Source organism: Triticum dicoccoides, chromosome 7B (genome assembly GCF_002162155.2).
Source record: "Triticum dicoccoides isolate Atlit2015 ecotype Zavitan chromosome 7B, WEW_v2.0, whole genome shotgun sequence".
In the NCBI taxonomy this organism is placed as follows: domain Eukaryota; kingdom Viridiplantae; phylum Streptophyta; class Magnoliopsida; order Poales; family Poaceae; genus Triticum; species Triticum dicoccoides.
In genome coordinates this window covers 452,732,962-452,747,845 of record NC_041393.1, presented here as the reverse complement: position 1 = coordinate 452,747,845, position 14,884 = coordinate 452,732,962, and the positions used below count along the sequence as shown (strand labels likewise).

Genomic DNA, 14,884 nt, shown 5'->3' with positions numbered 1-14,884 from the left:
TGGGGGTCCGGTTGTAGATGCTCAAAGTACCCATACGGGATTCAGAAGTAAGGCAGGACCCAGGTCGGGGGGCCTGGACCCGGGGCATGAGGATTTATTCCTTCATTGACACTGTAGCGTTTTTTTGCACTGATTCACATTGTAGCGATGAAGCAGGCCTGGGGCCAGTGCTAGCCTGGCTCCACTCCTGATTATACTAGTAGAATGCCCGTGCGTTGCCACGACTTCTAAAAATATTTTGCTGAAGTTATATATAAACATAATACATGTATAGAAAAGATAGCATGATCACAATCAGGTAATAATTGAATCCAGTTCACTTGCAATGTAAGTTGATAAAAAAAGGTAGTTTGGCGATGTATACATAGAGAGCAATGATCCAACTAATAACCTGCTATGAATTAAGATCTACTTGATGCGCTTACAATAATCATGCACAATATCAAGAATTTTGCGATCACTTTCATTCGCAGAAATGGCACCACCTCTTCGCTCCATGCTGTCGTCCGACCCCTCCTATCCCCTCCATTATGTCAGCCGACCTCTCATCCCTCCTCCATGGCATCGACGCTCCTCCTCTTCACGCCACTGCCGGAGCCATCTACTTCTATCCTTGCCGCCTTCCTCCTTTCGACGGTGTCGCCGCATCCTCCTTTCCCCTCCACGGTGTCGGTCGGCACCTCCTCTCTCCGCGATCTCTCATGTCCCTTTCTCATCAAGGTCAAGCCTATTGCCTGTGGATAGATACTTGCCCTTTCAACTGCTCAATTATTTTTTTAGGTTTCTTTTATGGAAATTTTCTATTTTTTTAATTTGACCTTTTCACGATCGGTACTCTATACCTTCCATTCTTACTACAATCAACCAGAAGCCCCTAAAAAAACAATAAACCAGGAGACTCATGTTTTTTTTGAAAAGGAGGATAAACCCCCGGCCACTGCATCTGGACGATGCATGCAGCCATTTTATTAATTATTCGCAAAGACCATACAAAGTAATACATTAGTCAGCCTAAAGCCACCATCTAGGCAACACCTATTGCTTCTCCTATTTCCTGGATGAAGGTGTGCCAAATATCCGGGTCAAATACCAATCGGAAATTGCACTAAACCCTAACATCTATAGCCGGATGCCCTAGCCCAGCCACACACCGGAACTGGGTCCCATACCGGTTTAGCACACTCTCAGAGGCCGCCGCCGTCATCTTCCACCGGTCCATCTCCAGATCAGGAGCTGACGCATCGACCTTGCCTTGGCCTGTCATCGACGCCACCACGACGCAGACAACTCCACCATTCTGCATGTGTCCGTCCACATGCGCCTGTCGCCGAACCTCCACAGTGCCATGCCACCGGGATCCGCCGTCGGCCTTGCAATGAATGCGACATCGCTCCTCCGCTTGTCCCGCCCAACCAGCATTTGCTCCAAAACGATGCCCCCGGGAGGGATAACGGCATCGAAGGTGCCATCATCGTCCGATCCGGTAGATCCGGATCTAGGGTTTCCCCCGGAGTCACACGAGTGGGGTGCCACGACCTGCAATAACGATGCCTTAAGAAGGGAACGACGTCATGGACGCTGCCATCGTCCGCCATGACCGAAGTCGGCGCGATTTTCATCGGAAGTCGCGTTTCCCCGAACTCGCAGCTGGTTGGAACCGGATGGAGCCTCGCCGTGGAGACGAGGGCCGTCGTCGGCATGCCGGCAGGGATCCTCCAGCCGCCCCTCACCGGTCCTCCTCGCGCCACTGGCCGGCCAAAGCCAAACCGGGACGGATCTAGACAGGACTCCAGATCCGCAGCCATCGAAGCCACCCATGAGCACGCAGCCGCCACACCGCCGGCCATGGAGGCTCCAATCGTAGCTATGCAACAGGGTCGCCGCCCTTACTGCCGCTCGCGTCGTCTGCAAGCCCCTGGATCCAGATCAGGCCAGATCCCGATCTAGATCGGCCGCGGTGCAGACACGCCCCTCCACTGCGAGGTAGTTCAGGTTGTCGCCCACCCGTGCCCCACCTCCGCAGGGGCACCGAGCGCCGCCGTCCTCGACGCGCCCCATGCCGGCACGCCGCCGCCCCGTCGCAGCACCCCGAGCGAGGAGGAAAAAGGCCCCGCCGCCACCGGCGCGAGCCAGGCTTTGCCCGGCCACGTCTTCTAGCGGCGGCGAGGGAGGAGTGCAGGGGGAGAGAGACCGGCGGGGGCGATGGGGGAGCCCTCCCTGTCGCCTAACAACCAGAAGACTCATGTACCAAAGGAGAGTTGCCTTCTCTCTCAAAAGAGAGAGAGAGAGAGAGAGAGTTGCCTTATTTCGCAGCCGGAAAACTTGGTGCATCGCTGTGCATCTTGTGCCTGCGAAGGACTCTTATTGAAGTTCCGTTTTAGACCGAAGAGTTGCTTAAATGTAGGAGCACAACTTATCGTTTTGAACCTTCTCCAGATCATGTTCTTCGGAAAGGATTGTGTCATCGGGGTATTGTACTATGGATAGGCCCTCGTCAACGAGATGATTCACAATGGATAAGCCCTCATAGGGGTATTGTACTACGGATAAGCCCTCACCACATCACCATTTTGGCACCATCAATAAAAATGGCGAACATAGCTAACACGATTTTCACTATCACAATGTTCACGCCGTTTCCCAAAACAAAAAATACAAGAAACGAAGGAGCGGCTGTGACACCACCAGCAGCAAAGTCCAGAATTATTTAGCAGCCTCAATCACAATCCAGCTAGCGACCCAACTGAAACCTATTATATGAAGTACGCATGAGTGCGACGCACATTCGCATTCATGCCAGTTTCCTTCCTACAACCCCCACGTCGACGACCACACCTTCAATGATTCGTTGATTGATTCACAACATCCCTGTCCTAGAAATCTCTCTACTCAAAGCGGTCGGGGTCAGAGGTTTTTGGCCGCGGCCATGTCGTCCCCGGCGGCATCGCCTAACACTTTTGACGACGCTGCTGCGGACGCGCCCGGCACGACCAGCTCCAACCTGACGCTGCTGTACATCATCATCGCTGTCCTCGTCGGCGTCGTGCTGTACCTGGCCGTCCGCTACGGCCGGTCGCTCCTGTCGGAGTGGCGCGAGCTCAACGGCACCGGCCATGGCCCGCCTCCAGCATTCCACACCGGGCTGAGCTTGGAGGACATCGCCGCGCTCCCCACCTTCACCTACAGAGCACGAGCGACGCCGACGCCGTCGCCCCAGGGCAGCTGGGGCGGCTGCACGAGCGGCGGCGGTAAGAGGAGGAGCGGCAGCAAGGGGAGGGCGACGCCGGTGGAGTGCGTGGTGTGCCTGCAGGAGCTGGAGGACGGCGACGTGGTGCGCGTGCTGCCGGCGTGCAGGCACTTCTTCCACGGCAGCTGCATCGACACCTGGCTGCGCGCGCACTCGTCTTGCCCGGTGTGCCGCGCGGAGCCGGAGAGCGCGCGGCCGGGCGAGGCGGCCCTGTCGCCACCGCTGCCGCAGTTGCGTCGGAGCGGCGTGTCACCGGAGCGGCCTACGGCCTCGAGGATCCTGGCGGACATCTTGGCGCGATCGCCGTTGAGGATCGGCGGCTCGACGAGCGAATCGAAGGAGAGGATCATCTCCAGGTCGCCGTCGCCAGCACCAACGGCGCGTGATTACACCATGTCAAGATCTCCATCGCGGACGCCACTGACGCATGGTATGGTGGACGAACGGTGTTCGCTGTCACAGTCGCCACAGACGCTGGAGGTTGTGGTGGTTCGCTCGAAATCGCCGTCTCCGATGAGGTTCGGCCGTCAGTCGACGACGACATGCGTTGGCGTGCTGGAGCGCACAGATGCGAGTATGTCCGCATCGCCGTCCCCGCCGGCGACATATGCAAAGGACGGTGGCGAGTCGTCGTCTAAATTGACCCATTAAGTGGGTGCAGGAACAAAGTCAATCAGTTCAGTTGCACAGCGTGCAGTAAATGGAAGCAACAATGGCACTGAGACCATTGCTTCATTTTGGCGGCTGCCATCCAACTCTTTTTTTTTTTTGGCGGCTGCCATCCAACTCTTTAGCGATGCATTTTGTGTCACTTCAAAGAATGTAAATATTCAGCGTTGAGTATGTTTTGAGTTTGACAACAAGAAAATGACCAAAGTGCATGTCCATAAACCTTTGTTTGTCCCCAGTTTCTTCTTAACTTTTTTTTGAGTCAGAGTTTCTTCTTAGCTCTAGATATCGAGCCGTACACAACAAGAGGGCGACCCGGGAGGGCACCGCCGCCGCCTAGGGTTTCCCTCCCCAGCCGCCCTTCCCTTCGCCGCCGCCGACGGGCGCCACCGGGCAAGGCCCTCGTGACGCTGGCGGCGGCGGGGCTGTTTGTCTCCTGCTTTGCAGGGTGGTGTGCGGGGCTCCATCCCCTTGATAGCGCCGTAGGGCAGTACACCGTTCCCATGCCCGGTGCTTTCTCCCGACGCCCTACTGGCTCGATGGCACGACATCCATCTTGCAGTGGATCTGTGTTGGCATTCCTGGCATGGCCGCTGCCTCTTGGCGGCGGATCTGGGAGCGCCCAGATTGGATCGGGGATGGAGGCTAAGGACGTAGGAGCGGCTGGTGGCCTTGCGGGATGGCTGTGGTGTTGCATCTGGTGGCCATGCTCCACCGGTGAGGTGTGGCTGGGTGACTTGTGCATCTGACCAGGGCGTGGAGGTGCGAGGTGTTGTGGTGGTGGCTGGAGCACCAGCGCTGCTAAGGTGCTGTGGATGGTCGAGATCTGATACACAACATGCTGGATGGAGGTTCATTGAGCAGATCCGGATGAAAACTCTACGCTCGGCTAGATACCAAGGCCGGCGATGGCGGCGCTTGACGGCGTCGTCCCCTTCTTCCAGGCATCGTCGTGGAGAAACTCAAGACTTCTATCTGCTATCTCCGAGGGAAACCCTAGGTCAGGCGATCGAATGTTGACGACGCTCTTGTGTCATTTCGCCCTTGAGGGCGTCATTCTTGGAGGTGTGCACGGGCTCGAGGGACCAGTGGACGGCATCTACGGCGGAGCGGCGTTTCTTGTGACGCATCGATGCCGCGGAGTCTCGGCGGCGTGGAGCTGCAAGGTTTTGGTGATGGTTGCATGATGATGAGCGCGCGTAGGGAGGTGGTGTTGTTTGGCGCCGTGGGGGCGTCAACGGCAGGCTTGGCATGGTCGATGCGTCAGTACCTGCTCTGAAGATGGATCGGTGGAAGATGGTGGCGGCGACTTCTGAGAGTGCATCGGACCGGTGTGTGCCTCAGACCCGGTATGAGGCTTGGTTGGGGCCTTCGGTTTTAGATGTTAGGCTTTGGTGCGAGGTCTGTTTGGTATTCGGCTCAGACTTTCGGCACCCCTTCATCAATTGGTCATAGGAGTAGCGACAGATGTTGTTAAAATGGTGACTTCAGACTTACCGATGTATTAATTTGTAAGGTCTTTGCGAATAATTAATAAGATGGATGCATGCATCGTCCAGATGTTAAGGCCGGGGTCATCCTCCTTTTCTTGAAAAAGAGGCACGTTAAACGATAATCCCACGGTTTGCTTTTATTTGTTGCATTTGCATTTTCCCACGTTGGAAGCAATTTTAGTTGATATCTTCGAAAGAAAGATATGTGCTTGCACTTTTGTAGTACTACTACTATTAATAAAGGAGCTTTGCACCTGTCTTTATGAGATTTCGCTTTTAGACGCAGTTGCAACTGACATCTCAACCTATCCTTTTGAAATTTTCTTTGGAAAGAAATCTTCTTGCATTACCTTCTTGTAGTAATTAATTAAGAAGAAAAGCTTTGTTCGAATAAACTTTAGCCCATTTGTTCAAATGTCATCCGGTTCGTCTTTTGAGAGCGCACCGGTAGTTCATTTTCTGAAACTTTTTTAACCACGACGCGTAGCAAGTAGCTGCAGCGCGGAGCTGCGCTGCGTACTCCCAAAGTCCTGCTTTAAAAAGGTCCCATACTGTCCTTGCTGGAAAAGCGGCAGGCTAAGCCGCCGGCCAACTGGTTTATCCCGGTAGCACGTTCCATTTGAGTATGCGTGCGTGTGGCAGAATGTCTGCAGTCCGGAACACATCCAACTCCATGCCTTTTGTATGCGGGCCTCACATTATCAGGAAGCTCCGTTGAGTGGGGTTCCCCTTGAGTGTGACTATGTGAACAATTAGGTCCGAAGATTCTTAGGGCATGTACAATGATTCTGTCTTAGGATGTCACGTAGAATAAATGATTAGATGAAGGAGAGAGAAGCCATCTGAAAAGACCTGTCTTTTTTTATTTAAAAGAAGACAAGAGATGATCTCTTAACATAATATGTCTCACCATGTTTTTAGGACTAACTAATTATTGAAGATAAGGCTAAGAGATGACCTATTGTACACATGTTTTTTCTCATCTCTAAATTACATGCAAGACTTAAGTAAGACTATCCTATTAACCATTGTACATGCCCTTACAAATGTTGTTTGTGTTATCTACCATAGGGAAGCGTGCAATAACGGGACTGATTCTTCTGCTTTCATTACAAATAAAACCACGTGTCTAGCTGGCAAACACTTAACCGCTGGCGCTCCCCGGCAGCCTACGCCTTTAGGAAAGGACCCCCCCCCCCCGGTTAGGAAAGTCTTACCGTCCAATCCCACCTGGTCCCCCTCGCACCCTACCCCAACGAGCAAAAAGGGCAGCACACGTTCCCTACGTGAACCTGGCTGACACGCACTGATCATATTGTCACGTTGTCCTCAGCCTTCCATCCAACACTCGCGTGCCTCCCGCCGCCTCCTCAACTGCCCCCACGCCCCCATCTTCTTCACCACGAAAGAACCCAAGGGATCTGTCCCCAAAAATCGCCTGACGTGCCATGGAAGCTCTGTCAAGATGAAAAACCAACAGATGAGCAACTAGTTTTGGGGGAAAATAAAGAGGAGGGAACGTACAAGCTTCAATGGAGGGGAGCAAGGTGAGATTCCTTTTTCTTTTTCACCTCGACTAAGTGTAAAAGTGATGGTGCAGAAAATCGACAATGCCCTCGTAGAGGGCGAGCATAGCCGGAAGTACCAAAGGGGAGTTCGCATGGAAGTTTAACCTAGGTTCAGCCATTGATGGTTGGGGTAATACCCTGCTCATGCTTTTATTTCAGATTGATGTGAAAGCACCACATGCGAGGGGGTTACATGTGGAGGATGATGATGACTACCGAGGTGTGTCTATGATGGAACGGACACCTCGAGCTACCCCAGTCTCGTATTATAAAGGGGGTGAGGGCTAGGGTTTACAAAAATCTTAACCAACCTACCGTCGGGGGCATCTTGGCTTTCACACCAAGACGCTTCACCTTCGAGATGGGCACTACACGCTAGGATAGAGCTGTTGTCAAGCCACCAGGGCCTTGAGGTTGGCTCAGTGTCAGGCTTCCCGGTCGGTAGGCCACCCTGGTAAATTGTAACGTCAGTAGCCCCCGTGCTTGTGTGGAGTTTTAGAGTCTTGCTTCTTTGAGAACAAAAATCCAGGTGGTCTCCTTTCATATCAGCGATAGATGCAATCCAGTCTCTGGTAGCCTTGCTTCGAAAATATTTGGGCATGGCAATTGGTCTGCTTTAGGAGTGTATCTTCGGGGCCTTGGAGTTTCTTATCTCAGGGTACGACTACCTCAAGGCTTCACGGCCTACAACTTCTGATTACGCGACTTTGCGGCTTCACAACTTTGCTGCATGCGCCTTCGCGTCGGCATGTTTGTGGATCCACGGTCTGCATCTTCATGACTTCATGGCTTGCACCCTCGTGCCTCCACAATTGCGTCCTAGCAGCCCGCGTCTTTGCAGATTCATGGTCTGCATCTTTGAAAGATCGTGGATGTTGCCTAGAGGGGGGTGAATAGGCGTTTTAAAATAATTACGGTAGAAGCTTGAACAAATGCGGAATAAACCTAACGGTTAATTTGTCAAGCACAAAACCTACAACAACTAGGCTCACCTATGTGCACCAACAACTTATGCTAAGCAAGACAAGAAACTATGTGATAGCAAGATATATGTCAAAGAACAATATGACTATCACAAAGTAAAGTGCATAAGTAAAGGGCTCAGGTAAGAGATAACCGAGGCACTCGGAGACGACGATGTATCCCGAAGTTCACACCCTTGCGGATGCTAATCTCCGTTTGGAGCGGTGTGGAGGCACAATGCTCCCCAAGATGCCACTAGGGCCACCGTAATCTCCTCACGCCCTCGCACAATGCAAGATGTCGTGATTCCACTAAGGGACCCTTGAGGGCGGTCACCGAACCTGTACAAATGGCAATCCTTGGGGGCGGTCACCGAACCCGTACACTTTGGCAACCCTTGAGGGCGGTCACCGGTACCCGTCAAATTGCTCGGGGCGATCTTCACAACCTAATTGGAGACCCCGACGGTTGCCCAGAGCTTTATACCACAATGATTGAGCTCCGAACAACACCAACCGTCTAGGGCGCCAAGGCACCCAAGAGGAACAAGCTCTAGGGTGTCCAAACACCCAAGACTAACAAGCTCAAGGGTGCCAAGCACCGAAGAGTAATAAGCTTCTCAACTTGTAACTTCCACGTATCACGTGGAGAACTCAAACCGATGCACCAAATGCAATGGCAAGGGCACACAGAGTGCCCAAGTCCTTCTCTCTCAAATCCCACCAAAGCAACTAATGCTAGGGAGGAAGATGAGAGGAAGAACAAGAAGGAGAACATCAAGAACTCCAAGATCTAGATCCAAGGGGTTCCCCTCACATAGAGGAGAAAGTGATTGGTGGAAATGTGGATCTAGATGTCCTCTCTCTTTTCCCTCAAAAACTAGCAAGAATCCATGGAGGGATTAAGAGATAGCAAGCTCGGAGAAGGTCAACAATGGGGAAAGAACACGAGCTTAAAGGATAAGGTTGAATGGGGAAGAAGACCCCCTTTTATAGGAGCTCCCGAATCCAACCATTATGTGCTCAGTCCGCGCACGAGCGGTACTACCGCTCGGGCGGTAGAACACAGAGAGCGGAGCAAAACAAAGGGCGAGGCAGAGCCGCATGAGCGGCACTATCGCTGGAGTCAACGGTACTACCGTTGGCCGCAGCGGTACTGCCGCCTGGCCCAGCGGTACTAGGGGCGGTGGTAGCCGTGGTACTACCGCACACGAGCGGTACTACCCCTCCTACTGCTGCTACTACTGCCGCTAAACCCGACACGAGAAAACACGTCTTGAGTCGAGGCGGTACCAGCGCGGAACCGGAGCCGTACTACCGCTTATGGCCATGGGCGATACTACCGTTGTGGGACAGCGGTACTACTGCTTGTGGCGATACGCGGTACTGCCGCTCCGGTCCAGCGGTACTACCGCTGGCGCCAACCTTATGCCATTTCCACGAAAACAAGTACACTCCAAGGAAAACCAGAACTGCCATAACTTCTGCAAATGAGCTCTGAATTGAGCAAACTCAAGCTTGTTGGATACAAGACAACGAGTAGCATCAAAACAGCGACATCGAAAAGAGGAGAGGTATGCCTAAAAAATAGAGAAGAGAAACCTCGAACAGAGAAGAACCGACAGAACCTCCAACATTGAAAACATCATAGAAGATGCATGTGAACTCCGTTTTCGATGAACTCGAGCTTGTCATCAAGATGACCATAAGCTCCAAAACTCACAAAGAGAACCAAACAAGAACCAAGAAAGAAGATGCAAGGATGCAATGGTTTGAGCTCTCTACTCATGATACGATAAAGCTACTCATCGAGAGCCCCCCTTGATAGTACGACAATCGATCCTAAAACCCGGTCTCCCAACTACCACCATGAGACCGGTAAAATAGAAAACCTATCAAGGGCAAACCTTTGCCTTGCACAAGGTACACTTGAGCTAGATGATGACGAACTTGTCCTCCTTAAGATGGACCACCTTTCTTGATCGCGTTGGGCCGACGAAGACTAGATGATTGCTCCCCCATACTCCACTATGGGTGAGCCACTCTTCGGCACATCTTCACAAGTCCATTAACACCACAATGGACGGCAAGCTTCAAGCACTTGATATCTTTGTCATGCTCCACTTGAACTTGCACATTGCAATATTGATGACGATCACCACTTGATGTCATCCTCTCCATGGGTTGAGTGATATCTTCCTCTTGACGCAAGCCCATGAACACATACCTAACCCCACATAGAACTCTCACATAGACCATGGGTTAGTACACAAAGCACAATGGACAATGCTTACCATACCATGGGATCACTTGATCCCTCTTGGTACATCTTCTACGCTTTGTGAGTTGATCAACTTGATTCACTCTTGACTTAGTCTTGATCAACCTTGAAACTTTCCAACTCTCTTCATTTGGACGATGTCTTGAAGGTAAACATCAATGATCACACAATCTTCTTCTTCAAGACATGCTTGCAATAAGCACAACACTCACATCACCAATCTTTGGATAATTCCTTAATAGCACCTGGTCAACACATAAACTCCTTAAAACCAACACATGGACTTCAAGAAGAGCCTATGGACAAATCCTTCAAATATAACTCTATGCAACCATTAGTCCATAGAGAGTGTCATCAATTACCAAAACCACACATGGGGGCACCGCATGTCCTTTCAATCTTCATTGCTTCGCAAACTACAGGAAAAAGACAGATCCATGACATTTTGGCCTGGAGGAAAAAACTGACATAAAAGTGACATTTCCATGCAAAAAAATTTATGACAAAAAATGGAATTTTTGGTGATTTCTGATAAGACTCCAACGTATCTATAATTTTTTTATTGTTTCATGCTATTATATTACCAATCTTTTTCGGTTTATAGGCCACCTTATAACATTTTGGGAACTAACCTATTAACTCAGTGCTCAGTGTCAGTTCCTGTTATTTTGCCTATTTCTTTGTTTCGCAGAAAAACCATACCAAATGAAGTCTAAACACGAAGATGATGAAATTTTACGGTGATTTTTATGGACCAGAAGAGACCCTACAAGCTTCAAGGGAGGGCCAAAAGACCTGCAGGAGAGCCACAAGCTCACATGGCGCGCCCCCAGGGAGTCCCACCTAAGCTTGTGGGCCCCACAGACCTCCGTTTTCCCTAATTCCAGTGCTATAAACCCCCTAAATTCCATAAACCCCCCAGAGCGAGACCCGAAACAATTTTGTCACCGCCGCAAGCCTCTGTTCTTCCGTGATCCCATCTGGAGGCCTCTGTCGGTACTAGGCCGAAGGGGGAGTCAATCACGGAGGCCATCTTCATCAACCTTGCTACCACCATGATGATGTGTGAGTAGTTCCCAAAGGACCTATGAGTCCATAGCAGTAACTGGATGGCTCTCTCTCTCTCCCCCTCTCTCTTTGATTTTCAATACAATGATCTCTTCGGAAATCTATTCGATGTAATCTTTGCGGTGAGTTTGTCAGGATCCGATGAATTATGGGTGATACGTCTCCAACGTATCTATAATTTATGAAGTATTCATGCCATGTTTACAACAATTCTGTATGGTTTTGGTATGATTTCAATGGAACTAACCTAGACTGACGTTGTTTTCAGCAGAACTCTCGTGGTGTTGTTTTTTGTGCAGAAATAAAAGTTCTCCAAATGCAATGAAACTTTTTAACGATTTTTTTGGAACAAAAGAGAGCCCCGAAGCTTCGTGGGAGGACTAGAAGAGCCATGAGGTGGCCAAAACACACCCTGGGCGCGCCAGGGGGTGGGCTCGCTGAGGTGGCTTGTGGGCCCATCTTAACCCATCTTAGCATGGGACTGACGCCAAAAAATCATATAAATAAAGAAACCACTAGAAATAACCTTAGAACTTCAACTCCGCCGCCGCAAGCATATGTACCTTTGAAATGCCATCTGGAGTCCTGTTCCAGCACCCTGTCGGAGAGGGAAATCATCACCGGAGGCCATCTTCATCATCTCGACAGTCTCCATGACGAGGAGGGAGTAGTTCACCCTCAAGGCTAGGAGTATGTACAAGTATATGTGTTTGATCTCTCTCTCTCTCTCTCTCGTGTTCTTGATTTGGCACGATCTTGATATACCGCGAGCTTTGTTAATATAGTTGGATCATATGGTGTTTCTCCCTCTCTATCTTGTTGCGATGAATTGAGTTTCTACCTTTGAGGTTTCACTATTATTGGATTGAATACTTTTATGGATTTGAGAACACTTGATGTATGTCTTGCATATGAATACCCGTGGTAACAATGGGGTATTATATTGATTCACTTGATGTATGTTTTGGCACTCAACTCGCGTTTTCCTGAGGTGACATTGGGGTAATCTATGCATAGGGGTTGATGCATGTTTTCGTCCTTGTTTCTCCGGTAGAAATCTTGGGGCACTCTTTGAAGTTCTTTGTGTTAGATTGAGTATTATGAATCTGAAATGGTTTGATGCATATCGTATAATCAACTCACGGATACTTGTGGTGACATTGGAGTATCAAGGTGACATTAGAGTTGGTTGATTTGTATCATATGGTGTTATTTTAGTACGAACTCTTGGGCTATTTGTGACACTTATAGGAATAGTTCAACATATTAATCAGAAAAGATAACTTTGAGGTGGTTTCGTACCCTACAAACAATTTCATCTTATGTTCTCCGCTAGGTAAGAACTTTGGAGTGACTCTTTGTCGCACATTGAGTGATTATTATATGATTCAATTGTGTTAGCACTGTTGAGAGATTGCACTAGTGAAAGTATGAATCCTAGGCCTTGTTTCTAAGCATTGCAACACCGTTTGTGCTCTGTTTTATCACTTGTTACCTTGTTGTTTTTTGTAATTTCAGATTATAAAAACCTATATCCACTATCCATACTACACTTGTATCACCATCTCTTCACCGAACTAGTGCACCTATACAATTTACCATTGTATTGAGTGTGCTGGGGACACAAGAGATTTCTTGTATTTGGTTGCAGGGTTGTTTGAGAGAGACCATCTTCATCCTATGCCTCCCATGGATTGATAAACCTTAGGTCATCCATTTGAGGGAAATTTGCTAATGTCCTAGAAAACTCTGCGCTTGAAGGCCCAACACGAGTCTAAAAGTGTAAGTGCATCTAGTGCCCCTTAGTGATTTTGGTGTATTGAAGGCTTATAGGTTAAGGGACTAATGTGTTTGTGAGTGTACACATGTTCTATAAGTCTATGAGGAGTTTGATATTTACGATGAAAGTCGACCCGTAAAAATGAATGTCTTCAGTTGAAGACTTTGATACTGAGGAAATTGGTGTAACCTTGAAGACTTCGACATTGATGCGAGGATTATGAAGCGTGAAGATTTTTGATTTCATAGTTTCATTTTCTCTTTCTTGAGTCATAGGAAACACCGTACAGTTAAAGGGGGTCGAGGTAAAAGTAAGGAAACACTTTCCAAGTGATGCTCATCTCAAAATCCTACATGTACCAAATCCTTTCGAGTGAAGCCATTGGAAATGTCATACAGTTCAGTCAATTTCTTCAGTGACAGAGACGAAGATCTTCTATTCCCTGAGGAATTTGTTCTGACTGAGGAGTTAGGAATTCGTCGGTGTGGATTGCCTACAATTGAGGAACATGATAGCCCGGAGGAATTTGAGAGCTCAAATTTCTGATCGTTGTTGTGCTGTGCGCCAGCTGTCCAAAATATTGTATCCACCTAACGGTCATATCATTGAAGGGCATTTATGTCTTATCATGTTGGGCTGCTCCCTAGGCTATAAGTAGGCACCCCCTACAACCACTAGTTGGTTGGATGCTCCAAGAGAAACTAACACTTGTCATTGAGAGCATCCCATCCTTTGAGGGCTTTGAGCGAAAATCATCAGCGAGGAAAAACCCAAACCCAAACACCTACAACCCAAAGTGATTGAGCATCACTGAAGAGATTGTTCCTGTGTGGAACCGATGCTTGTTACCTTTGAGGACTGTGCATCCTCCAGACGGTTAGGCGTCATGGTCTAGTGCATCCAAGAGGAATTGTGGATCGCCGAGTGACCAAGTCTATGAAGGTTTGGAAGTCACCTAAAGACTTACCACGAGTGATTGGGCAAGGTCTGTGTGACCTTAGCTTAAGGAGAATACGGTGAGGACCGTGTGTCCGGGACTGTGTGTCCTTAGGTTTAAATACCTAACCGCTCCAACCAGATGTACAACTATCACAATAGTTGGAACTAGTCTACCAAATCATCGCCTTCACCAAGCTACTAGTTCTATTTCCTCAATGCTTTCATTTCCTTATTCATGTGTTTATGAAATTGATCATTACTGTTTGAAGACTTTGACGGAAGACTTTCTCTATTTCCTCAAACCAATTCTTCAGTCACTTTGTCTTCAGCCTGCTTATCCTGTTTACGCGCTACTTGTGCTCTGTGTATGATTCATCATGATGACTATGCTACTGCTTTGTTATGCATGCACCTGAGTACTTATTCCGCTCCTTGTAGTCCGTTGCTTAGGAAATTCCTCAGGTTGAATTTCCTTAGTGATGAATTTGTAAAAATCGCCTATTCACCCCCTCTAGTCAATATAACACACATTCAATTGGTATCAGAGCAAGGTACTTCCTTGTTTTGTGTGATTTTGGTTTAACCACCTGGAGCTTTAGTTATGTCGACTGTAGGTATGAAGAAAGTGACATGCCCAATCTTTGACAGTCATGATTATCCCAAGTGGAAGGCCATGAGGATGAAGCATCTCATGGCGATGAACATCGAGCTATGGACCGTCACTGAGATTGGCCTAACAGATCTATGCAAGATGGTGCATGCTGATGATATTCGCAAGTACACTCAGCTGGGCACCATGGCGAAGGATATCATCTACTCCTGCCTATCCAGAAATGAGTTCAGGCTCATTATGCATCTCTGCAATGTGAAGATTATT

At 49.1% G+C, this 14,884-nt stretch overlaps 1 protein-coding gene across 1 annotated transcript; it reads left to right on the top strand.

The window, feature by feature from the left end:
* Positions 1–2,672: 2,672 nt before the first annotated feature.
* LOC119340022 (E3 ubiquitin-protein ligase ATL41-like) lies at positions 2,673–4,129 on the top strand. The gene has a single exon (XM_037611936.1). It carries the CDS (start codon positions 2,927–2,929, stop codon positions 3,896–3,898), a length of 972 nt encoding a protein of 323 aa, XP_037467833.1. The 5' UTR covers positions 2,673–2,926; the 3' UTR covers positions 3,899–4,129.
* The last annotated feature ends 10,755 nt before the right edge of the window (positions 4,130–14,884 follow it).